General features: G+C 43.5%; 1 protein-coding gene across 3 annotated transcripts in view; it reads right to left on the reverse strand.

The window, feature by feature from the left end:
- Positions 1 to 1,281: 1,281 nt before the first annotated feature.
- Positions 1,282 to 26,175, reverse strand: part of zrsr2 (zinc finger (CCCH type), RNA-binding motif and serine/arginine rich 2) — a 64,964-nt gene continuing 40,070 nt past the window's right edge. For all 3 annotated transcript variants that reach the window (XM_072260907.1, XM_072260906.1, XM_072260909.1), the window contains 4 exons: positions 14,087 to 14,300; positions 11,582 to 11,637; positions 6,397 to 6,506; positions 1,282 to 4,508 (listed from right to left, as the gene is read on the reverse strand). In XM_072260907.1, the coding sequence (XP_072117008.1) occupies positions 3,625 to 4,508; positions 6,397 to 6,506; positions 11,582 to 11,637; positions 14,087 to 14,300 (1,264 nt within the window). In that variant the 3' untranslated portion in view covers positions 1,282 to 3,624. The remainder of the gene's footprint in view (positions 4,509 to 6,396; positions 6,507 to 11,581; positions 11,638 to 14,086; positions 14,301 to 26,175) is intronic.

The following is a 26,175-nucleotide window of genomic DNA, read 5'->3' on the forward strand; positions in this document are numbered from 1 at the left end:
CATGCAGGACCTTGTCAAAAGCCTCACTGAAGTCCATATAAACCAGTTTTTAACAACTTCCTTAGTTACCCCACTTAAAAACTCATTTGTTAGACATGATCTCCTTTGCACAAAACAATGCTGTCTTACCCTAACTAGTCCCTGCCTTTCCAAGTGACCATAAATCCTGTCCCTCAGAATCTTTCACAAGTTCCCCAACACTGACCTGTTGTTTCTAGGGTTATCCCTACTGCCCCTTTGTCCATCTTTGTGTGCTCCAGTACTTTAACATAGAAACATAGAAAATAGGTGCAGGAGTAGGCCATTCGGCCCTTCGAGCCTGCACCGCCATTTATTATGATCATGGCTGATCATCCAACTCAGAACCCCGCCCCAGCCTTCCCTCCATACCCCCTGATCCCCGTAGCCACAAGGGCCATATCTAACTCCCTCTTAAATATAGCCAATGAACTGGCCTCAACTGTTTCCTGTGGCAGAGAATTCCACAGATTCACCACTCTCTGTGTGAAGAAGTTTTTCCTAATCTCGGTCCTAAAAGGCTTCCCCTTTATCCTCAAACTGTGACCCCTCGTTCTGGACTTCCCGAACATCAGGAACAATCTTCCTGCATCTAGCCTGTCCAGTCCCTTTAGGATTTTATACGTTTCAATCAGATCCCCCCTCAATCTTCTAAATTCCAAGAAGTACAAGCCCAGTTCATCCAGTCTTTCTTCATATGAAAGTCCTGCCATCCCAGGAATCAATCTGGTGAACCTTCTTTGTACTCCCTCTATGGCAAGGATGTCTTTCCTCAGATTAGGGGACCAAAACTGCACACAATACTCCAGGTGTGGTCTCACCAAGGCCTTGTACAACTGCAGTAGTACCTCCCTGCTCCTGTACTCGAATCCTCTGGCTATAAATGCCAGCATACCATTCGCCTTTTTCACCGCCTGCTGTACCTGCATGCCCACTTTCAATGACTGGTGTATAATGACACCCAGGTCTCGTTGCACCTCCCCTTTTCCTAATCGGCCACCATTCAGATAATAATCTGTTTTCCTGTTTTTGCCACCAAAGTGGATAACTTCACATTTATCCACATTAAATTGCATCTGCCATGAATTTGCCCACTCACCCAACCTATCCAAGTCACCCTGCATCCTCTTAGCATCCTCCTCACAGCTAACACTGCCACCCAGCTTCGTGTCATCCGCAAACTTGGAGATGCTGCATTTAATTCCCTCATCCAAGTCATTAATATATATTGTAAACAACTGGGGTCCCAGCACTGAGCCTTGCGGTACCCCACTAGTCACCGCCTGCCATTCTGAAAAGGTCCCGTTTATTCCCACTCTTTGCTTCCTGTCTGCTAACCAATTCTCCATCCACATCAATACCCTACCCCCAATACCGTGTGCTTTAAGTTTGTACACTAATCTCCTGTGTGGGACCTTGTCAAAAGCCTTTTGAAAATCCAAATATACCACATCCACTGGTTCTCCCCTATCCACTCTACTAGTTACATCCTCAAAAAATTCTATGAGATTCGTCAGACATGATTTTCCTTTCACAAATCCATGCTGACTTTGTCTGATGATTTCACCGCTTTCCAATGTGCTGTTATCACATCTTTGATAACTGACTCCAGCAGTTTCCCCACCACCGACGTTAGGCTAACCGGTCTATAATTCCCCGGTTTCTCTCTCCCTCCTTTTTTAAAAAGTGGGGTTACATTAGCCACCCTCCAATCCTCAGGAACTAGTCCAGAATCTAACGAGTTTTGAAAAATTATCACTAATGCCATTAACTTTTCCATTCTGCTGCAGACACACTCTAGAATATCATTAAATACATTTAGAGTTAAAGATGATCTTGGTATCCAAGTTCTTTGAAATTAGGCTTCTTCCCTCGAGTCTAAAATGTTTTTTTTGGATTGGGAATACTAGTCTGTCTGTCCAGTACTGTGGGAATTTTATAGGTTTCTTCCAGATTCTTTCATTCTATAATCAAGGGCTGAGTTTTCCTTTGGGTTAATGTCATCATGCTATGTATTAGTCTTGTGACCCTTTATGACAGGACCAAGACTGTGCATACATTTTCAAGATGGGGCATACCAAGACCTTGCTTTGAATTCAAATAGTCTTGATGGAGGACAATGGAGCATTGGCCTTCCTATCTGCTTTCATTGATTGTTGTGCAAGAACACCCTGGTCTCATTGAATCTTCCTCCTTCCTAATCCATCTGTATTTTACAACTAAGGTTTATAACCCCATATTCTTCAATGTTAACGTCACCTACCATATATTCACTCAATCTAACTTGTCTATTAACATCACCAAAGAACCTAGTAAATTTGTTAAGCATGATTTCCCTTTCAAAAACCTATGCTGTCTTTGCCTATTTCTGTTAGTGCTTACTTATATTCTTTAATTGCATCTTTTCTCAGACTACAGTTCTTTTACCCAATATTGCATGTCGCAATTGCTCTGGGCTAAATAAAATTAAATCTTGTAAATTCAATTTTATAGAGTTCTGGTATTAGATTTAAAATTTACAGAATAGCATAAAAGTTAATTCCATAGCTGTTAGCACAGTTTGGGGTATCAAAGTTCGGAGTTCAATTCCGGCACCCTCTTAAGAAAGCTCGTACGTGAAGCGCGCGGGTTTCTCCCGGTGCTCCGGTTTCCACCCACAGTCCAAAGGCATACTGGTTAGGTTAAATTGCCCTGTGATTAGACTGATGGACAGCATGGCTCAGTGGGCTGGAAGGGCCTGTTTCCACACACTACCTCTAAATAAAAAATACTGAGCACACTGTGGGACACTTATAAGCAAAATGGATATTGAATGAGAAAGATAGCGACGTGTATGCTGGCTATGTAATCCACATTGATAATTAACCATTGAAATAAAGGCCAGCTTCAGTTGCGGCACAAGTCCCAACTTCATTAACAAGACAGTAAGCTTCCTTTATAAATCCATATATACAAGAAACTGACTAAAATATAACATGTATGATTAACAACTGTATTTCAATTTACATTCCATCTATAGTACTGGCAGCCACGGTCCCAGTACTGGTTCAAGCAGGCAAATATGGCACGTGACAGAAGTTTCATCTCATTCTGAAACCGCAATGATAACACACTATTACAGTTGCTCAACATGCGCAACAAAACTAGTGCCAAACTGATCTTAACTCCCAAAATACAAAGGATTCTGCATTCTTTCAAGATACTCCCAAGTGCAAAGAGCATGCAAATTCCGACCAGTCTTTACAGTCCTACAACAGGAGAGCAGTTCCCTATGGGAACCAAAGACAAAGCATCTTGCAGCACTTCACCTGGAAGGAAGATAATGTAATGGAATACTGAATAAAAACTTTACATCAGTACCTATGCTGCAAGTATGCCATTCCCACTTATATCTTTGCTGTTACCCACTCTGCTCAATCCCTCCTTCCACCCATTTCAGCCTCAAGAAGCCCATCAGCTGATCAGTCCACCTCCCTGCCACTTTCACCAGTAGAATCCAGACATCCTGCATCCATTCAAGACAAGGAAAATGAAGGATTTTGCAAAACATTCTGATAGTCCTTGTTTTGTAACCTTGGATAAGTCTGTGTTTAAAAAAAATTATCTTCATTCGTCAACTGCTTCTTCAATTGTTTCATCCAATTTGGCAGGTGTTGTGGTATCACTTTCAGAACTCTTCGCACTAGGGGATGTGGAGAAGCTTCTCAGATCAGGATGATCTAAAGTGACTTGTGTTTCCTTTGCTATTGAACTAGCTGGCAAGTGTTTATGATCACACTCTAGTCTTTTTGTTTTGGAGTCTTTTGATTTGTTTTCAGACTTGTTCTTGGTTTTTTTACCTTTCTTTGCTTTCTTTTTACTTCTTTTCTCTTTGCTTTCTAATTCCCTCTTGCTTTTCTTGTTCCACCCATGATAAGGACTTCGACTTCTTGACCGTGATCTCTCTGTCTCTGGGTCCTTGATATTGGACTGGTCTTGACTATTACTCCTGGATCTAGACCGACTTCTGCTCAATGACCGATCTAGGCTCCTGCTCCTTGACCTATATCGACATCTCTCTCTACTTTTGGACCTCCTTCGGTCTTGACTCCTGCTCCGGGACCTCTGTGATTTGCGAACTTCTTTACTCCAGCTCCTGCAATACCTCTCTCTGCTTCGGGACCGTTTTCTGTCCTGGCTCCTACTCCTGGACCTCTGCAGCCATCTCCTATCTCTGCTTCTGCTTCTCTTCCTTTTCCTTTCAGGCTCTCCAGACCTCTTCTGCTTCTTGTCTGGACTACAACTATACTTCCTCCTGGATCCACTGTGATTATCATAACGATGGCTCATTCGTTCTCGCCTCTCAGAATACTTGTTAGAATGGAACTTCCTGCGCTCCGGTGACATACAAAGATCTCGATCAGCCTCCCAAAATTCACTGTTAGGATTCCTGAACACGTGAAGGAAGTTGCAGTGTTTGCCTCTAGGGCACTTGCGTCTCTCGTAAAGTCCTGTTGAGAGAATTATTAATAGTAACCGTCACAAAAATGCAGCTAGTTCCTGACAGCATGCCAATGTTCAACAAAAATGCAGTCCGTCCTCAGGTTACAAACACCCCACTTAGAGACTTACAGACAAATGAGCTCACATAATGTTATGAAATTCAAGTTGTGTGTACAAATATGTTTGTTCCTCCAAATGGCAGAACTGTTTTTTATTCTCTCCATTTTTAATAATCGTTTAAAAAAAATTTGTGGTATTTTTGATGCCATTCATTATGATACTGTGGAGAAATGATTAACTGTATCAAGTGGCCTGTCAGCATTTCCCAACTTATAGAACATAGAACAGTATAGGTCCTTCGACCCTCAATGTCATGTCCTTTTAACATACTCCAAGATCAATCTAGCCCTCCATTTTCCTTTCATCATGTACCTAAGAATCTCTTAAATGCCCCTTATGTATTTATCTCTACCACCCTCCTGAGCAGTGTGTTCAAGGTACTTCCACTTTGCAAAACCTACCTCTGACATTGCCCCCTATACTTTCCTCCAAAAACCTTACAAGTATGCCCTATTGTATGCCCCATTGCTGCCCTGGGAAAAAGGCACTGGCTGTTTACTATCAAATCATATCTCGTCCTCCTTCACTCCAAACAGAAAAGCCCTAGGTCTCTAGACATACTTTCTAATCCAGGCAGCATCCTGGTAAATCTCCTCTGCACCCTCTCTAAACCTTCCACAGCCTTCCTGTCATGGGACAACCAGAAGTGAATGCAGTACTCCCAGGTGTAATGTAATCAGAGTCATATAGATCTACAATATTACATCATGGCTCTTGAACTTAGAGCCCCCCCCCCCCACAACATCTATAATGCTTTCTTAACCACCCCAACAACTTGCACATCAATCTTGAGGGATCTATGGGCTTCAATCCGCAAGATCCCTTCTTTCTCCACACTGCTAAAAATCCTGCCATTAACCTTATACCTTGACTCATGTTCGACCTCCGAAGCAAATCGCTTCACTCTTCAGACACTAGTGAAATAACATTTACCACTCTCCAATATTCTGAAACTACTTACTCCTATGGCCAGTGAGGACACAAAGATCATCACCAACAGTGCAGCAATCTCTTCCCTCATTGTCCTGTCCGTCCCAATGTTTTCCCAAAAGTTCCAGCATTTAGCCTGCTCTATGCTGTCCTCACATTCATTAAGGCGCCTCTCACTGGTAAACACTGAAGCACCAAGTATTCATTAAGGATCTCCATAATCCCTGTGACTCCAAACACATTTCCTTTAAGTTCGTCTGATGCCCTTTCTAGCTGTAATTCCACTTTTAAACACCCTCCTGGCTACCTTACAACTCTCAAGAGCCCTGTCTGACCTTCCTCTTCACTAGATGTTATACATCTCGTCAACCTCTTGCATTCATCCTTTCCCTGCCTCAATGGAACAAACCTATCCAAAACCCATGCAAGTGGTCCCTGAACAACCTCCACATTTCTATTATGTATTTCCTGGAGGACATCTGTTCCCAATTTACATTCTCATGTTCCTGCCCAATAGCACCATAATTAGCCCTCTCCAAATTAAATACTTTCCCATAGTGCCTGCTCCTATCTCTGTCTAAGGCAATATTGAAGGTCAGGGAGTTATGGTCAGTCTCTGAAATGTTTACTGCTACAAAAATGGAACCTGTTCATCACCTGAGGTCAACCTGTAATTGATTTTGTATGGACAAGCCTAATGAAAACTTATAATACGATAAAATGTTAATCCTATTAGCTAGATTGGCAAATTTTATTGTACAATAAAACAAAATGAAGCTAGACAGCCAATGATAAGATTTAATTGATTATTATGAGAAACTATTTACAAAAACAAACAGAACAAACCACATATTGCTGTTTTCCATCGGGTTACTGGTGAGAATTCACACTGCAACTGTTTGCCTGCGTACCAACGCCCATTGAATAATGCAAAGGCCTGCTGGCATTCCTCCTCTCTGCAGCAAAACAAACTCTTGTTAGCAACATCTGGTGACACTGAGTACATCTTAATATCATACAGGGTTGACAAATATTTTACAAGACAGCAGAATACTGGATATATAAATAGAATGGCAAAATAAGCTTCCAAATGAACAAGGGAGTGACCCATTAATATGTATCTCCCCCGGAGAAAAGAAAATCAACTGAGGAACCAAGCTAGTTTGTCAGTTTTTCTCCCATCTGATTAGAAGCTTCATCTCAATATTGCTGCTAATTCTCTCCCTGATATCAAAGGAATGATACACAATGGGACGAAATCCCTGACAAGATCATAAAATAACAGTAGTTTGCCTGTTCACACCAACTTAAGTGTCCCAAAAAACATCTGAAGGGCAAAGGAGATCACCCAACCCCTCAACATCAACCCCTTCATTGGCTAGTGATTTAACTCAGGTTGCAATAATTCCTCAGTGAATAGAAGTGACTTAACCAAAAGTGACCAGTGTGATAGTCATATACCACAGAAATAGCCCCTTCAGGCCAACTCGTCCACGCTGTGTTGCTCAGCAACCTGGTTCCAGCTGCCCTCTTAACCTGTTTCTATACAATTATCTAAATTGTTTCTAACATGACTGTCAACTACTACTGACAGTTCAACATATACAACCGTTCATCTCTATGAAAAGTGTACATTAGTGTCTGCTTTATTATTTTGTACATTGGTACACTATTATTACTACTTTTATTATTATTCTGTATTTATTATTAAGCACAGTGCGAAGTGTGTTATCAAATGTTGCTGCTGTAATGAAAGAATTTCCCACTTGGGATCAATTAAGTATTATTATTCCAAATACATGCCATCCTATGCATGAAGTTGTCTCTGTTTTCCCTTTTTAACCATATATAACCATATAACAATTACAGCACGGAAACAGGCCATCTCGGCCCTTCTAGTCCATGCCAAACTCTACTTTCACCTAGTCCCACCGACCTGCACTCAGCCCATAACCCTCCATTCCTTTCCTGTCCATATATCTATCCAATTTAACTTTAAACGACAACATCGAACCTGCCTCAACCACTTCTGCTGGAAGCTCGTTCCACACAGCTACTACTCTCTGAGTAAAGAAGTTCCCCCTCATGTTACCCCTAAACTTTTGCCCTTTAACTCTCATGTCCTCGTTTGAATCTCCCCCACTCTCAATGGAAAAACCCCATCCACGTCAACTCTATCAATCCCCCTCATAATTTTAAACACCTCTATCAAGTCCCCCCTCAACCTTCTACGTTCCAAAGAATAAAGACCTAACTTGTTCAATCTTTCTCTGTAACTTAGATGAAACCCAGGCAACATTTTAGTAAATATCCTCTGTACCTCTCTCAATTTTATTGACATCTTTCCTATAATTCAGTGACCAGAACTGTACACAATACTCCAAATTTGGCCTGAACCAATGCCTTATACAATTTCAACATTACATCCCAACTCCTATACTCAATGCTCTGACTAATAAAGGCCAGCATACCAAAAGCTTTCTTCACCATCCTATCCACGAGATTTCACCTTCAGGGAACTATGCGCCATTATTCCTAGATCCCTCTGTTCTACAGCATTCTTCAGTGCCCCACCATTTACCATGTATGTCTTATTTTGATTAGTCCTACCAAAATGTAGCACCTCACATTTTTCAGCATTAAACTCCATCTGCCATCTTTCAGCCCACTCTTCAAACTGGCCTAAATCTCTGCAAGCTTTGGAAACCTACTTCATCATCCACAACGCCACCTTAGTATCATCTGCATACTTACTAATCCAATTTATCACCCCATCATCCAGATCATTAATATATATGACAAACAACATTGGACCCAGTACAGAGCCCTGAGGCACACCGCTACACACCGTTCTCCAATCTGACACACAGTTATCCACCACTACTCTCTGCCGTCTCCCATCTAGCCACTGCTGAGTCCATTTCACTACTTCGATATTAATGCCTAATCATTGAACCTTCCTAACCTTCCATGTGCAACCTTGTCAAAGGCCTTACTGAAGTCCATATAGACAACATCCACCGCTTTACCCTCGACAACTTTCTTAGTAACCTCATCAAAAAATTCAATAAGATTTGTCAAACATGACCTTCCACGCACAAATCCATATTGACTGTTCCTAATCAGACCCTGTCTATCCAGATAATTATATATAACATCTCTGAGAATACTTTCCATCAATTTACCCAACACTGACGTCAAACTCACAGGCCGATAACTGCCAGGTTTACTCTTAGAAACCTTTTTAAACAATGGAACCACATGAGCAATACGCCTGTTTCTAATGACATTTGAAATATTTCTGTCAGAGCCCCTGCTATTTCCACACTAACTTCCCTCAAGGTCCTAGGGAATATCTTGTCCGGACCCAGAGACTTAATCCAGTTTTATATTCCTTAAAAGCGCCAGTACTTCCTCTTCTTTAATTGTCATACTTTCCATAACTACCCTTCTTGTTTCCTTTACCTTACACAATTCAATATCCTTCTCCTTAGTGATACCGAAGAAAAGAAATTGTTCAAAATCTCCCCCATCTCATTTGGCTCCGCACATAGCCGTCCACTCTGATTCTCCAAGGGACCAATTTTATCCCTCACTATCCTTTTGCCACTAACATAACTATAGAAACCTTTTGGATTTGTTTTCACCTTACTTGCCAAAGCAACCTCGTATCTTCTTTTAGCTTTTCTAATTTCTTTCTTAAGATTCTTTTTACATTCTTTATATTCCTTGAGCACCTCATTAACTCCAACCTGCCTATATTTATTGAAGATCCCTCTCTTTTTCTGAACCAGGTTTCCAATATCCCTTGAAAACCATGGCTCTCTCAAACTTTTAACCTTTCCTTTCAACCTAACAGGAACATAAAGATCCTGTACCCTCAAAATTTCACCTTCAAATGACCTCCATTTCTCTATTACATCCTTCCCATAGAACAAATTGTCCCAATCCACTCCTTCTAAATCCTTTCGCATCTCCTCAAAGTCAGCTTTTCTCCAATCAAAAATCTCAATCCTAGGTCCAGTCCTATCCTTCTCCATAATTACACTGAAACTAATGATATTGTGATCACTAGAACCGAAGTGCTCCCCAACACATGCCTCCGTCACCTGCCCTATCTCATTCCTTAACAGGAGATCCAACACTGCCCATTCTCTCGTTGGTACCCTATGTATTGCTGCAAAGAACTATCTTGCACACATTTGACAAACTCCAAACCATCCAGCCCAAGCCCTTTTACAGAATGAGCTTCCCAGTCTATGTGTGGAAAATTAAAATCTCCCACAATCATAATCTTGTACTTACTACAAATATCTGCTATCTCCTTACAAATTTGCTCCTCCAGTTCTCAGTCCCCATTAGGTGGTCTATAATACACCCCTATAAGCGTCACAACACCTTTCCTATTCCTCAATTCCACCCAAATAGCCTCCCAAGACGAGTCCACTAATCTATCTTGCCAGAGCACCACTGTTATATATTCTCTGACAAGCAATGCAACACCTCCCCCTCTTGCCCCTCCTATTCTTTCACACCTGAAGCAACGTAATCTTGGAATATTTAGTTGCCAATCACACCCCTCCTGCAACCACTTATCACTAATAGCTACAACATCATATTTCCAGGTATCAATCCATGCTCTGAGCTCATCCACCTTTCTTACAATGCTCCTAGCATTAAAATAGATGCATTTAAGAAACTTTCCACCTCCCATTCTCTGTTTATCCTTAATGAAGCAAACAACTGTTATTTTTTTCTTCCTTTTCCCCTACATCTTTGGTCTGATTGCTCCTGATCTCTGTCCCCTGCCTAACCTCCCTCACACACCGCGTACCTGCCATCTCCATTTGTGAACCAACCTCCCCTCTCCTAGTCTCCTTAATTTGATTCCCTCCCCCCAATCATTTTAGTTTAAATTCACCTCAGTAGCCCTAGCAAATCTCCCTGCCAGGATATTGGTCCCCCTAAATCTCTTGCCTCTGATCTTAAACCCATGCCCTCTTGTTTTTGCTACCCTTCCCTGGGAAAAAGATTTCATACTTTTACCGTTTGTGCCCCCTCATGTTCTTACATTCACTCCTCAATCTCCTACATTCCAGGGAGTAAAATCTGACTCTACACAACCTCTCCTTGGAACTTAGACCCCTAAGTCCAGGCAGCAAACTGTTAAATCTTTTCTGTACTCTGTCTAGTTTATTAATATCTTTCCTGAAAAGAGGGTAACCAAAACTACACAATAGTCAATGATGAGCGCAGCTTCATTAACATACATCTGCAATACAGCTTGCCAACTTCTATATCCAAGTTGAAGGCCAGCAAATAAAATACTGTCTTCACCACCCTATTTAGCTGCAATGCAGTTTTCTGCAAACCATGCACTTGCATTCCAATGTTCCTCTTCCATTACTCTCTCCAGTGCCCTATCTTGATTTGATCTTCCAAAATGCAATACCTTACATTTATCTAGATTGAAAGCCATTTGCTAACCCTCAGCCCACATAACTGATAAAAATCCCTTGTAATTTTTCGTAACCTACGCTAATATTCAACACCACCTATTTTAGCATCACCCACAAACTTACTAAGCATGCCTTGTACATTCATATCCAAAATGTTCATATAAATTAAAATGTAGCAATAAAATATTTTGGTGTACAGTACCTGGAATAAAGTAAGTAAAGGCATCTGTTATTCTTGCGAGACCATGGATCTGCACCTGGAAAGTCTTCACTCTCCAGGGCGCAGGCCTGGGTAAGGTTGTATGGAAGACCAGCAGTTGCCCATGCTGCAAGTCTCCCCTCTCCACGACACCAATGTTGTCCAAGGGAAGGGCACTAGGACCCATACAGCTTGGCACCACTGTCGTCGCAGAGCACTGTGTGGTTAAGTGCCTTGCTCAAGGACACAACACGTTGCCTCGGCTGGGGCTCGAACTCAGGACCTTCAGGTCGCTAGTCCAATGCCTTAACTACTTGGCCATGTGCCCACATCTGGAATGTATTTACTATAATGCAAAAGTGTATAAACTTACTTTTGATACTGAACATATACATTTCCTCTGAGATGTGGCTCATAATTGCAACTGACCTGGAAAAAGAAGGACATTACAGCTTTAGGTGCAAAAATACTCACTTTGGCTGCCAATGCCTAATGTTATCAACTGGAATTTGGCTACATGACCTAACTGATGGGATCTGAATATGCTTTGATTAAAAAGCATGCCCTCCGGCTCCAGCCCTGATTCCTCAGACCAATGTTTGTATACTACCTGAGCACGTGCTGGGAGGCTAGAAGGCAGCCTTGGGCTGGATAGGTAGGTAAGGAATGTGACTGGGGGCAAGGCAGGGTGCACTGCTGACAGGAAGCACAGTGACACTAATGGAAAACTGCAAACTGATGGAAGCCAAAGCCATAAAGCAGCTCTTCCACTTCACCTGGGGCTACCCAACTCCATCTGACTACATCATTTAGATTCAGTTTAGCAATCAGGTCCTTGGGGACAGGGGCAAGTTCAGACTGACTGTGGCAAGGCCAAGCATTACTTTTGATACTTGAACACTGCCAGAGACCAGTGAGTAAAACTATAGTCATAGTAGCCATAATCATACTTCTATTGATCCCGAGGGAAATTGACTTGATTTCTGAATAACAGTAATTTTGATATAATATCTGCTACCTTATAGATTTTAAGCCATGAAAGCATTATTTCCACTTCTGTGCAGCAAGTGTATGGAAGGTTTTGCAGAAAGAAAATTAACTGGATGTTTCTGGGCTGATTATAGTCACAATAATCTAGGAAGTTAGACTGAAAAAAACATAAGTGGTCATTGCTTTGATAGTAATGGGTTTTAGGTAGTTGGAGTATTGTCTGCAATTCCAATTGCTGTAATAGAAATATGGAAGCACTGAAAATCATTCAATAATTATGAGTGATAACAAAACAAACAGACTAAGGCTGACAAGAATAAGGCTTTTTGGAAAAGGCAGCTGAAACATCACCCAACTGATATAAAATTCTGTAGCTGTGATCAGGTAGATGTAGTATTCTAGTTCCCTGTTTTCAAGTAGAGAATGTTAAAAATTGTTCAAAACACAAAATTAATCACTAATAAATACAACAGGAAACAAAATGAGAATGCAGTGCTGATTATCACAGGTAGCAAAGGCACATAGTGGTCTGCCTTTAATTAGATTAGATTAGATTAGATTCAACTTTATTGTCACTGTGCTGAGTACAGATACAAAGCCAATGAAATGCAGTTAGCATCTAACCAGAAATGCAAAGAATAGTGTTATTTACAAAATAACTGCAAATAAAAAGTAAGTGCTACGTCACAAAAATATAAAAGTACTGAGACAGTACAATATGGATGCACTCTGATGTGAGGTTCAGCAGGGTCACAGCCTCAGGGAAGAAGGGGAGTTGGAAAAACAATGCTTTAAGGAATAGATGCGAGACAAGTAAAACAGAATGAGAACTGCCTGAGAGCATAAATGGCAGCACTGATCAGCTGTCCCAACTATAAATGGTGCGCATGCGCCGGTCGTGCATGCAGCTTGGTACAGCCGTTCCAATCTATTCTTACTTTCTTCTTCTTACTTCTTAATTTACGTTATTTTTTGTATTTTTTTTTTCTCTCACGGTAACATGTCGAAGCTGCACCCTCTCTAACATGCTGGTAGAGAGGGTTTTATTTGGGTTTTCTTTAGTGCTGGAAATGGTTACATCCCGACACGCGGGACAGAAGCAAGGTCGCATTGTGTATTCCACGGACCAGCAAATACCGGCCGGTTTAGCGAGCAGAGCGGCGGACACCCCTGCGGAAATCTGGAGGAAAACACACAGAGGATGCAGAGGAGGATCACAAAGCCGAGGAAAGAGGACCAGGTCGAGACAACAAAGACTTATGGAGAAGAGGAGATCGGTGGGTAATACCGTTCTGGCTGACCGGAAGTGCACTGAGAGCGGTAAGCGTAAAGGAGTTGGGTGCTTACTGATCTGGTTAACAACAGATGGTTTAATCCGGGGCATATTATGATCGAGGAATGTGTTTGCAGACTGGATACTGAACTTTTTAACTGTTGGACTTCGGCCACATTCCACCGTGATACAACACGTGGCGGCACGAGAGGTCGTTCCTGCTTGTGGCCATCGAACGTTCAGCTCCTCCCGTGGACGGTCACACCCTGAGCCAATAGACTGGTCCTGGACTTATTTTCCATCTAGCATAGTTTGCATTTTGTTGTTTGATTGTTTGTGGTTTTTGTATTGCTATATTTATGTTCTATTCTTGGTTGGTGCGGCTGTAACTAAACCAAATTTCCCTCGGGATTAATAAAGTATATCTATCTATCTACATATTAGAACAAATGAATAACTTAAACAACAGGAATTCTGCAGATGCTGGAAAATCAAGCAACACACATCAAAGTTGCTGGTGAATGCAGCAGGCCAGGCAGTACCTCTAGGAAGAGGTACAGTCGACGTTTCAGGCCGAGACCCTTCGTCAGGACCCCTTAGTCATGAATAACTTACCTTGAATTGTATAACTTTTCCAATGCTCTTAAATTCAGGCAACACATCTTCATAGAAATCTATAAACTGCTGGTAAATGTCCTCTTCACTGTGCTCCAGACCAGAATCAGTGTCATAGTCGTCTCGCCTACTTTCCTCCATGCCAAAAGTAATAAACATGGCCCTGATAAGAAGAGTCTGACTTGACGCTGGATAAACATGTTTACGAGAGCATCTGTATGAGGAAGTATATAATCACATATATAAGTGAGCTGTTAAAAAAAAAAATCAGCATTTCTGACCTTTATCATTTTAAATGAAAATGTTAAAAAAAATCAGTAGGGACAGGAAATGCAAAATAAATTAAAAAGCGGGAAACACTCATCAGGCCCTCATAGGATGAAAAAGTGAACAATGTTTCAGACTGAAATCTCTTCAAATCCTTCAGTCTTCAAGCAAATTCCCCCCCAAACTGCTCTGTTCTAAGGAAAATGAGGCCAGCCTGTCAGTGAACATCCTGATGACTCTCCTCTGCCCTTTCTCCAGTCCAATCACTTCTTGTGGTGTGGTGCTCCAAACTGTACATAGTACTCCAGTAGCCTAACCAATGTATTAGAAAGTTGCCCTCTTATATTCTATATCCATTCTGTCAGAGTTTGATTTACATTCATCCCATGCCAATTCTGTGCATTTTTTCTAATCTTTAAACATGTCACTTGAATCCTCCAACCCTTTAAAACCCATTGTGATTCGTCAGAACAATGATTCCAGATTGTTTCAAATGAAAGCTATGACAACAAAATAGCTCTTTCCCCAGTACAGGTGTCAGTTCCCTGTAATCAGAACCAATTTCTCCTTGTGTACAGGGTAAACAGAATGCATATAGGCTATTTGACTGATCAATTAACATATGGAATAAAAGAGCAGCAAGGCCATGCTCAAAGTGCATGAGATCTCCACACTATACTACTAAGAGGACATAATGACAATAAAGAGGGATTTATTGCATATTGCCTACAAAGCACTCTGGATGTTCTGAAAGGATTGAAAGGGCAGAGGAGATTGCAAAGGAAAAGAAGCTCCTAGAATCTGCTAAAATGGAATCAATTGAACTCTGATTTCCTCCCATCCCCAAAGGTATTCTGATAGGATATTTGACTACCCTAAGTTATTATTATTGTAGCTAAGAGGCAAAACCATCAGAATTCTTTCCCATCCATCACCTTCCCACTCAGTCTTCACACAGATCTCACTCTGAACATTACCCAGTACAGATGAAAGGTATCAAGCCGAAGCAAGAACTGTTGGAAAATTTAAACAAATTTGGCAGGTGTATGGGAACCGGAGTGATAGGGAAGAGGACGGGGAAGTTGATATAGAAATAGATATAGTGTGTAGAGAGACTAAGGATATACAGTTGAAAGGGCAAAATTGCAGTCAGTGGAATGGGTTGAAGTGTGTTAAAATTGTAGTTTCAGTTAGGAAAAGTGAGGATAAAGTAAAAGGGAAGGGAGTGCAGAAGAGGTTACGACAGACTCCAGAATAAATAAAAAGGCAAAAAGCTTTGAAAGGCATAAGAATTTAACTTCTGATAACATGGGGGTAAAATTGAAAAGGCTGATAAATACAGGTCTGAAGGTGTTCTGTTTGAATGCACGCAGCAGACGGAATAAGCTAGGTAATTTGTAGCAGAGATTGGTATGGCTCTGTGGGCAACACTGAATCGTGGCTGAAAAAAGGTCACAGCTGTGAGCTGAACATCCCATTGTACTGAAATGACAGGTTGGTAGGCGGAAGGGGTGGGGTGGCCCTGTTGGTAAAAAAAATGAAATCAAACCTTTAAAAAGAAACAACATTGGACCAAAAGATGTAGAATTATTGTGGATAGAGTTAAGAAACTGCAAGGGTAAAAAACTGTATATAAACTCCCTAAAGGGAGATATGTACAGGCCTCTGAACAGCAGGCAGGGTGTGGGGGGTACAAATTACACAGGAGATAGAAGACATGTAAAAAGCGCAGTGTTAAGATAGTTATGGCCAAGTTCAATATACAGGGAGTTCGGGGAAATCAGCTTGGTGCTAGATCCCAAGAGAAGTAGAACAGCTTGCGGTTGAGCCCATAAGAGAAAGGCAATTATGGATTCAGTATTGTGTGATGAACCAGATTTGATTAGGGAGCACAAGGTAAAGGAATCCTCAGGAGACTGATCATAATATGATAGAATCACCCTGCAGTTGGAGAGGGAGAAGCTAAAATCAGATGTATCAGTGCTACAGTGAAGTAAAGGGAACTACAGTGGCACGAGAGAAGAGCTGGCCAAAGTTGATTTGAAGAAAACTCTAGCTGGGATGACAGCATCACAGTAATGGTTGGAGTTTCTGGAAGCAATTCGAAAGGTGCAGGATAAGTGCATCCCAAAGGAGTAGTATTCTAAAGAGAAATGGGGCAACAATGGCTGACAAGGTTTGAACGGGGCATGACTATGCAAGCGTGTGGAGGTCGGCCAGTGAGAACAGCGGGAAGAGTTTAAGAGGAAGACAGATTTACAGAGTGGGCGTCGGAGTAGTGGGAGACAGAGTAGGAAGGCTTTGGCTCAACGGGGCTTAGGCGATAAAGGGTCGAGGCCAGTAGGTTATCTGTTTAAAATAAAGACAAAGTATGCGTGTGAGGCCGGTTTTCTGTGCTCAGTGTCAGATGTGAGAGGTCCTGGAGACTTACATCCTCCTGGATGACCACATTTGCACCAGGTGCGTCGAGCTGCAGCTCCTTAGAGATTGTGTTAGGGAATTAGAGATGCAGCTCAATGACCTTTGTTTGGTCAGGGAGGTTGAGGAGGTGATAGAGAGGAGCTATAGGCAGGTAGTCACCTTGAGACCATAGGAGACAGAGGTGGGTAACAGTCAGGAGAGGGAAGGGCAAGAATCAGGTACTAGAGAGTACTCCAGGGGCTGTCCCCCATAACAATAAGTATTCCTGCTTGAGTACTGTCAGTGGGGGGGGGGGGGGGGGGTGGGGGGGTGGACACAGCCTACTTGGGGGAAGCAACAGTGGCTGTGCCTCTGGCACAGAGTCTGGCCCTGTGGCTCAGAAGAGTAGGGAAAGGAAGAAGATGGCAGTAGTGCTAGGGAACTCTATAGCTAAGGGGTCAGATAGGCGATTCTGTGGATGCAGGAAAGAAACACGGGTGGTAGTTTGCCTCCCAGGTGCCAGAGTCCGGGATGTTTCTGATCACATTCACAATATCTTGAAGTGGGAAGGAGAACAGCCAGAGGTCGTGGTACATATTGGTACCAACTACACAGGTAGAAAAAGGAAGGAGGTCCTGAAAACAGCCTACAGGGAGTTAGGAAAGAAGTTGAGAAACAGGACCTCAAAGGCAGTGATCTCGGGATTACTGCCTGTGCCACGTGACAGTGAGTATAGGAATAGAATGAGGTGGAGGATAAATGCTTGGCTGAGGATTGGAGCAGGGGGCAGGGAGACAGTTTTCTGGATCATTGGGACCTCTTCTGGGGCAGGTGTGACCTGTACAAAACAGATGGGTTGCACTTGAATCCAAGGGGGACCAATATCCTGGCAGGAAGTTTTGCCAAGGCCATTGGGGAGAGTTTAAACTGGAATTGCTGGTGGATGGGAACAGGACTGAAGTGATGGAGGAAAGGAAGGTTGGCTCACAAATAGTGATAGAGAAGGGAGGTGCTCAATCCAACGGTTTGAGATGCGTCTATTTTAATGCGAGGAGTATCATAGAACATAGAATAGTACAGCACAGTACAGGCCCTTTGGCCCACATTGTTGTGCCAACCCTCAAACCCTGCCTCCCATATAACCCCCCCCCACCTTAAATTCCTCCATATACTTGTCTAGTAGTCTCTTAAATTTAACTAGTGTATCTGCCTCCACCACTGACTCAGGCAGTGCATTCCACGCACCAACCACTCTCTGAGTAAAAAACCTTCCACTGATTTTAGAACTATTCAAGGATGTTGTCTATATGGACTTTAGTAAGGCCTTTGACCAGGTTGCACACGGAAGGTAGTTAGGAAGGTTCAATTGTTAGGCATGAATATTGAAGTAGTAAAATAGATTCAGCAGTAGCTGGATGGGAGATGCCAGAGAGTTGTGGTGGATAACTGTGTGTTAGATTGGAGGATGGGGTGTAGCGGTGTGCCTCAGGGATCTGTACTGGGTCTAATGTTGTTTGTCATATATATTAATGATCTGGATGATGTGGTAGTAAATTGGATTAGTAAGTATGCAGATGATACTAAGATAGGTTGCGTTCTGGATAATGAAATAGGTTTTCAAAGCTTGCAGAGAGATATAGACCAGTTAGAAGATTGGGCTGAAAGATGGCAGATGGAGTTTAATGCCGAAAAATGTGAGGTGCTACATTTTGGTAGGACTAATCAAAATAGGACATACATGGTAAATGGTAGGGCATTGAAGAACGCTGCAGAACAGAGGGATCTAGGAATAATGGTGCATAGTTCCCTGAAGGTGGAATCTCATGTGGTTAGGGTGGTGAAGAAAGCTTTTGGTATGCTGGCCTTTATTAATCAGAGCATTGAGTATAGGAGTTAGGATGTAATGTTGAAATTGTATAAGGCATTGGTCAAATTTGGAGTATTGTGTACAGTTCTGGTCACTGAATTATAGGAAAGATGTCAATAAAATTGAGAGAGTACAGAGGATATTTACTAAAATGTTGTCTGGGTTTCATCTCCTAAATTACAGAGAAAGGTTGAACATGTTAGGTCTTTATTCTTTGGAGCATAGAAGTTTTGAGGGGGGACTTGATAGAGGTATTTAAAATTATGAGGGGGATTGATAGAGTTGACGTGGATAGGCTTTTTCCATTGAGAATGGGGGAAGATTCAAACAAGAGGACATGAATTGAGAATTAAGGGGCAAAAGTTTAGGGGTAACATGAGGGGGAACTTCTTTACTCAGAGAGTCGTAGCTGTGTGGAACGAGCTTCCAGCAGAAGTGGTTGAGGCAGGTTCGATGTTGTCGTTTAAAGTTAAGTTGGATAGATATATGGACAGGAAAGGAATGGAGGGTTATGGGCTGAGTGCAGGTCGGTGGGACTAGGTGAGAGTAAGAGTTTGGCATGGACTAGAAGGGCCGAGATGGCCTGTTTCCATGCTATAATTGTTATATGGTTAATATCCCCCTTGAACTTCCCACCCCTTACCTTAAAGCCATGTCCCCTTGTATTGAGCAGTGGTGCCCTGGGGAAGAGGCACTAGCTATCCAATCTATTCCTCTTAATATCTTGTATATCTCTATCATGTCTCCTCTCATCCTCCTTCTCTCCAAAGAGTAAAGCCCTAGCTCCCTTAATCTCTGATCATAATCCATACTCTCTAAACTAGGCAGCATTCTGGTAAATCTCCTCTGTACCCTTTCCAATGCTTCCACATCTTTCCTATAGTGAGGTGACCAGAACTGGACACAGTACTCCAAGTGTAGCCTAACCAGAGTTTTATAGAGCTGCATCATTACATCACGACTCTTAAACTCTATCCCTCAACTAATGAAAGCTATCACCCAATAAGCTTCCTTAACTACCCTATCTACCCGTCAGGCAACTTTGAGGGATCTGTGGGCATGTTCCCTGGATCCCTCTGCTCCTCCACACTACCAAGTAACCTGCCATTTACTTTGTACTCTGCCTTGGAGTTTGTCCTTCCAAAGTGTACCACCTCACACTTCTCCGGGTTGAACTCCATCTGCCACTTTTCAGCCCACTTCTGCAACCTATCAATGTCTCTGCAATCTTCGACAATCCTCCACACTATCTACAACACCACCAACCTTTGTGTCGTCTGCAAACTTGCCAACCCGCCCTTCTACCCCCACATCCAGGTCGTTAATAAAAATCACGAAAAGTAGAGGTTCCAGAACCGATCCTTGTGGGACACCACTAGTCACAACACTCCAATCCGAATGTACTCCCTCCACCACGACCTTCCGCCTTCTGCAGGCAAGCCAATTCTGAATCCACCTGGCCAACTTCCCTGGATCCCATGCCTTCTGACTTTCTGAATAAACCTGTGTGGAACCTTGTCAAATGCCTCACTAAAATCCATAGATCACATCCACTGCACAACCCTCATCTATATGCCTGGTCACTTCCTCAAAGAACTCTATCAGGATTGTTAGACACGATCTGCCCTTCACAAAGCCATGCTGATCAGACCATGATTCTCTAGATGACCACAGATCCTATCTTTAAGAGTCTTTTCCAACAGCTTTCCCACCACAGGCGTAAGGCTCACTGGTCTATAATTACCTGGACTATCCCTACTACCTTTTTTGAACAAGGTGACAACATTTGCCTCCCTCCAATCCTCCGGTACCATTCCTGTGGACAACAAGGACATAAAGATCCTAGCCAGAGGCTCAGCAATCTCTTCCCTGGCCTCATGGAGCAGCCTGGGGAATATACCATCAGGCCCAGGAACTTGTCCATCCTAATGTATTTTAACAACTCCAACACCTTCTCTCCCTTAATATCAACATGCTCCAGAACATCAACCTCACTCATATTGTCCTCACCATCATCAAGTTCCCTCTCATTGGTGAATACCGAAGAGAAGTATTCATTGAGGATCTCGCTCACTTCCACAGCCTCCAGGCACATTTTCCCACCTTTATCTCTAATCGGTCCTACCTTCATTCCTGTCATCCTTTTGTTCTTCACATAACTGAAGAATGCCTTGGGGTTTTCCTTTACCCTACTTGCCAAGGCCTTCTCATGCCCCCTTCTTAAGCTCCTTTCTTGCTACCCTATATTCCTCAATAGACCCATCTGATCCTTGCTTCCTAAACCTCATGTACGCTGCCTTCTTCCACCTGACTAGATTTTCCACCTCACTTGTCACCCATGATTCCTTCACCCTACCATTCTTTATCTTCCTCACTGGGACAAATTTATCCCTAACATCCTGCAAGAGATCTCTAAACATCAACCACACGTCCGTAGTACATTTCCCTGCAAAAATATCATCCCAATTCACACCCAAGTTCTAGCCTTACAGCCTCATAATTTGCCCTTCCCCAATTAAAAATTTTCCTGTCCTCTCTGATTCTATCCTTTTCCATGATAATGCTGAAGGCCCGGGAGCAGTCGTCACTGTCCCCCAGATGCTCACCCATTGAGAGATCTGTGACCTGACCCGGTTCGTTACCTAATACTAGATCTAGTATGGCATTCCCCCGGTCGGCCTGTCAACATACTGTGACAGGAATCCATCCTGGACACACTTAACGAACTCTGCCCCATCCAAACCCTTGGAACTAATCATGTACCAATCAATATTAGGGAAGTTAAAGTCACCCATGATAACAACCCTGTTATTTTTGCACCCTTCCAAAATCTGCCTCCCAATCTGCTCCTTGGTATCTCTGCTGCTACCAGGGGGCCTATAGAATACTCCCAATAGAGTAACTGCTCCCTTCCTGTTCCTGACTTCCACCCATACTGACTTAAAAGAGGATCCTGCTACATTAACCACCCTTTCTGTAGCTGTAATAGTATCCCTGACCAGTAATACCACCCCTCCTCCTCTTTTACCCCCCTCTCTATCCCTTTTAAAGCACTGAAGTCAGGAATGTTGAGAATCCATTCCTGCCCTGGGGCCAGCCAAGTGTCTGTAATGGCCACTACATCATAATTCCATGTATGTATCCAAGCTCTCAGTTCATCACTTTTGTTCCTGATGCTTCTTGCATTGAAGTACAAGCACTTTAGCCCTTCTGCCTTCCTACCTTTACACCCTTTATTCTGCTTCTCTTTCCTTAAAGCCTCTCTATATGTTAGATCTGACTTTACTCCATGCACTTCTTTCACTGCTCTATTGCTCTGGATCCCACCCCCTTGCAAGTTAGTTTAAACCCTCCCGAACCATGCCAGCAAACCCACCTGGAAGGATATTGCTCCCCCTCGAGTTCGGGTGCAACCTATCCAATATGTACAGGTCCCACCTTCCCCAGAAGAGATCTCAATGATCCAACAATCTAAAACCCTGGCCCCTGCACCAACTCCTCAGCCACACATTCAACTGCCATCTCCTCCAATTCTTACCATCACTATCACGTAGCACTGGCAGCAATCCTGAGAACGCCACCCTTGAGGTCCTGTTCTTTAGCCTTCTGCCTAGTTCCCGAAACTCACACTCCAGGACCTCATCCCTCTTCCTGCCTATGTCGTTGGTGCCAACATGTATCACGACTTCTGGTTGCTTTCCCTCTCGTACCAGGATGTCGTGCACCCGGTCAGAGACATCCCAGACCCTGGCACCCGGGAGGCAACAAACCATGCAGCTGTCCTTCTCACATCCACAAAATCTCCTGTCTGCTCCCCTGACTATAGAGTCTCCAATGACGACAGCTCTCCTCTTCTCCGTCCCACCCTTCTGCACCACAGGGTCAGACTCAGTGCCAGAGGCCCTACCACCGTGGCTCACACCTGGCCGGTCATCCGTATCCAGCAACAGTATCCAGGACGGTAAACTTATTATTCAGGGGAATGGCTACAGGGGTGCTCTGCACTACCTGTCTACTCACCTTTGCTTTCTCCCCTCTGACTGTCACCCAGCGACCTGCTTCTGGCAGCCTAGGTATGACTACCTCCCTGTAGCCCTCATCTATGACTGCCTCATTTTCCCTTACGAGTTGAAGGTCATCTAGCTGCTGCTCCAGATTCCTAACGTAGTCTTCCAGATCGCCCAGCCGCATGCACTTCTGGCAGATGTGACTCTGTGGGAAAGGGGAGTTCCCCCACGACTGCCACATCTCACATGAGAGGCACATCACTGTCTCAGGAGGCATTGTAAAGACCAACTGGGAACAAGCTCGTCCTCCGCCTTTTCTCGTCGAAGTCTCTCGAGTCAAAGCCTCAAAGCTCCACTCCTTCACTAGATGGCTGGCTGGCTGGCTCACTCACTCACTGGCCGCTTTCCACAGGCCGCTCCGCTTGAGCTACCTCTCTATTTATCTGTTTGAGCTTTTCAAAATGCTTGGTCACCTGACCTCAATTGCCCAATCAGCTGCTTTCTGCTGAGTCTGAGCTATTCAAATCTTGATTGACTTGACTGCACAGTCCAACTGCCAAAACTGCCAGAATCTCTTGAGTCAAAGCCTCAAAGCTCCACTCCTTCACTGGCCCACTCACTCACTGGCTGCTTTCCACATGAATAAAGCGGATGAGCTTAGAGTGTGGATCAACACTCGGAGCTATGATATTGTGGCCATCACAGAGACTTGGATGGTGCAGGGGCAGGAATGGCTACTTCAAATGCCAGGCTTTAGATATTTCGGAAAGGACAGGGAGGGAGGCAAAAGAGGTGGGGGCGTGGCACTGTTGATCAGAGATACTGGATGTTTTGTTTTATAGACCACCCAATAGTAACAGGGACAAAGAGGAGCAGATAGGGAGACAGATTCTGGAAAGGAGAAATAATAACAGGGTTATTGTAGTGAAAGATTTTAATTTCCCAAATATTGATTAGCATCTCCCTAGAGTGAGGTGGAGTTGTTAGGTGTGTTCAGGAAGGTTTCTTGACACAATATATAGATAAGTCTACAAGAGGAGAGGCTGTTCTTGATCTGGTATTGGGAAGTGAACCTGGTCAGGTGTCAGGTCTCTCAGTGGAAGAACATTCTGGAGATAGTGATCACAATCCTTCCTCCTTTACCATAGCATTGGAGAGGGATAGGAACAGACAAGTTAAGGAAATGTTTAATTGGAGTAAGGGCAAATATGAGGCTATCAGGCAGGAACTAGGAAACAAATTGGAAACTGATGTTCTCAGGGAAATATACGGCAGAAATGTGGCAAATGTTCAGGGGTTCTGAGTAGGTATGCTCCAATGAGACATGGAAAGGATGGTAGGCTACAAGATCCGTGGTGTACAAAGGCTGTTGTAAATCTAGTCAAGGAGAAAAGAAGAGCTTACGAAAGGTTCAAAAAACTAGCTAATGATAGGAATCTAGAAGATTATAAGGCTAGCAGGAAGGAACTTAAGAATGAAGTTAGGAGAGCCAGAAGGGACCATGAGAAGGCATTGGCAGATAGGATTAAGGAAAACCCCAAGGCATTCTGCAAATATGTAAAAAGCAAGAGGATAAGACGTGAGGGAATAGAACCAATCATGTGTGGCAGTGGAAAAGTGTGTATGAAACTGGAGGAAATAGCGGAGGTAGTTAATGAATACTTTGCTTCAGTATTCACTACGGAAAAAGATCTTGGCGATTGTAGGGATGACTTGCAGTGGACTGAAAAGCTTGTGAATGTAGATATTAAGGAAGAGGATGTGCTGGAGCTTTTGGAAAGCATCAAGTTGGATAAGTCACCAGGACTGGATGAGATGTACCCCAGGCTACTGTGGGAAGCGAGGGAGGAGATTGCTGAGCCTCTGGCAATGATCTTTGCATCATCAATGAGGACGGGAGAGGTTCCGGAGGATTGGAGGGTTGCGGATGTTGCTCCCTTATCCAAGAAAGGGAGTAGGGATAGCCCAGGAAATTATAGGCCAGTGAGTCTTACTTTAGTGGTTGGTAAGTTGATGGAGAAGATCCCGAAAGGCAGGACTTATAAACATTTGGAGAAGTATAATATGATTAAGAATAGTCAGCATGGCTTTGTCAAAGGCAGGTCGTGCCTTACGAGCCTGATTGAATTTTTTGAGGATGTGACTAAACACATTGATGAAGATAGAGCCATAGATGGAGTGTATATGGATTTTAGCAAGGCATTTGATAAGGTACCCCATGCAAGGCTTATTGAGAAAGTAAGGAGGCACGGGATCCAACAGGACATTGCATTGTGGATCCAGAACTGGCTTGCCCACAGAAGGCAAAGAGTGGTTGTAGACAGGGCATATTCTGCATGGAGGCCGGTAACCAGTGGTGTGCCTCAGAGAACACACATAAAAGTTGCTGGTGAATGCAGCAGGCCAGGCAGCGTCTCTAGGAAGAGGCACAGTTGACGTTTCAGGCCGAGACCCTTCGTCAGAGGCTCCCTCTTCCTAGAGAGTCCTGACGAAGGGTCTCGGCCTGAAACGTCGACTGTACCTCTTCCTAGAGATGCTGCCTGGCCTACTGCGTTCACCAGCAACTTTGATGTGTGTTGCTTGAATTTCCAGCATCTGCAGAATTCCTCTTGTGTGCCTCAGGGGTCTGTTCTGGGACACCTACTCTTGGTGAGTAAATGACCTGGATGAGGAAGTGAGGGATGGGTTAGTAAATTTGCTGATGACACAAAGGTTGGGGGTGTTGTGGATAGTGTGGAGGGCTGTCAGAGGTTTGATAGGATGCAAAAGTGGGCTGAGAAGTGGCAGATGGAGTTCAACCCAGATAAATGTGAGGTGGTTCATTTTGGTAGGTCAAATATGGTGGCAGAATATAGCATTAATGGTAAGACTCTTGGCAATGTGGAGGACCAGAGGGATCTTGGAGTCCAAGTCCATAGGACACTCAAAGCTGCTACGCAGGTCCACTCTGTAGTTACGGTGCATTAGCCTTCATCAATCGTGGAATTGAGCTTAAGAGCCGAGAGGTAATGTTGCAGCTGTATAGGACCCTGTCAGATCCCACTTGGAGTACTGTGCTCAATTCTGGTCGCCTCACTACAGGAAGGACGTGGAAACCATAGAAAGGGTGCAGGGGAGATTTACAAGGATGTTGCCTGGATTGGGGTGCATGCCTTAGTTGAGTGAACTTGGCCTTTTCTCCTTGGAGCGACGGAGGATGAGAGGTGACCTGATAGAGGTGTACAAGATGATGAGAGGCATTGATCATGTGGATAGTCAGAGGCTTTTTCCCAGGGCTGAAATGGCTAGCACAAGAGGGCACAGTTTTAAGGTGCTTGGAAGTAGGTACAAAGGAGATGTCAGGGGTAAGTTTTTTTTAAATGCAGAGAGTGGTGAATGCGTGGAATGGGCTGCCGGCAGCGGTGGTGGCGATGGAAACAATAGGGTGTTTTAAGAAACTCCTGGATGGCTACATGGAGCTTAGAAAAATAGAGGGCTATGGGTAAAGCCTAGGTAGTTCTAAGGTAGAGACATGTTTAGCACAGCTTTGTGGGCCGAAGGCCCTGTAT

This window comes from Mobula birostris, chromosome 6, assembly GCF_030028105.1.
Source record: "Mobula birostris isolate sMobBir1 chromosome 6, sMobBir1.hap1, whole genome shotgun sequence".
NCBI lineage: Eukaryota > Metazoa > Chordata > Chondrichthyes > Myliobatiformes > Myliobatidae > Mobula > Mobula birostris.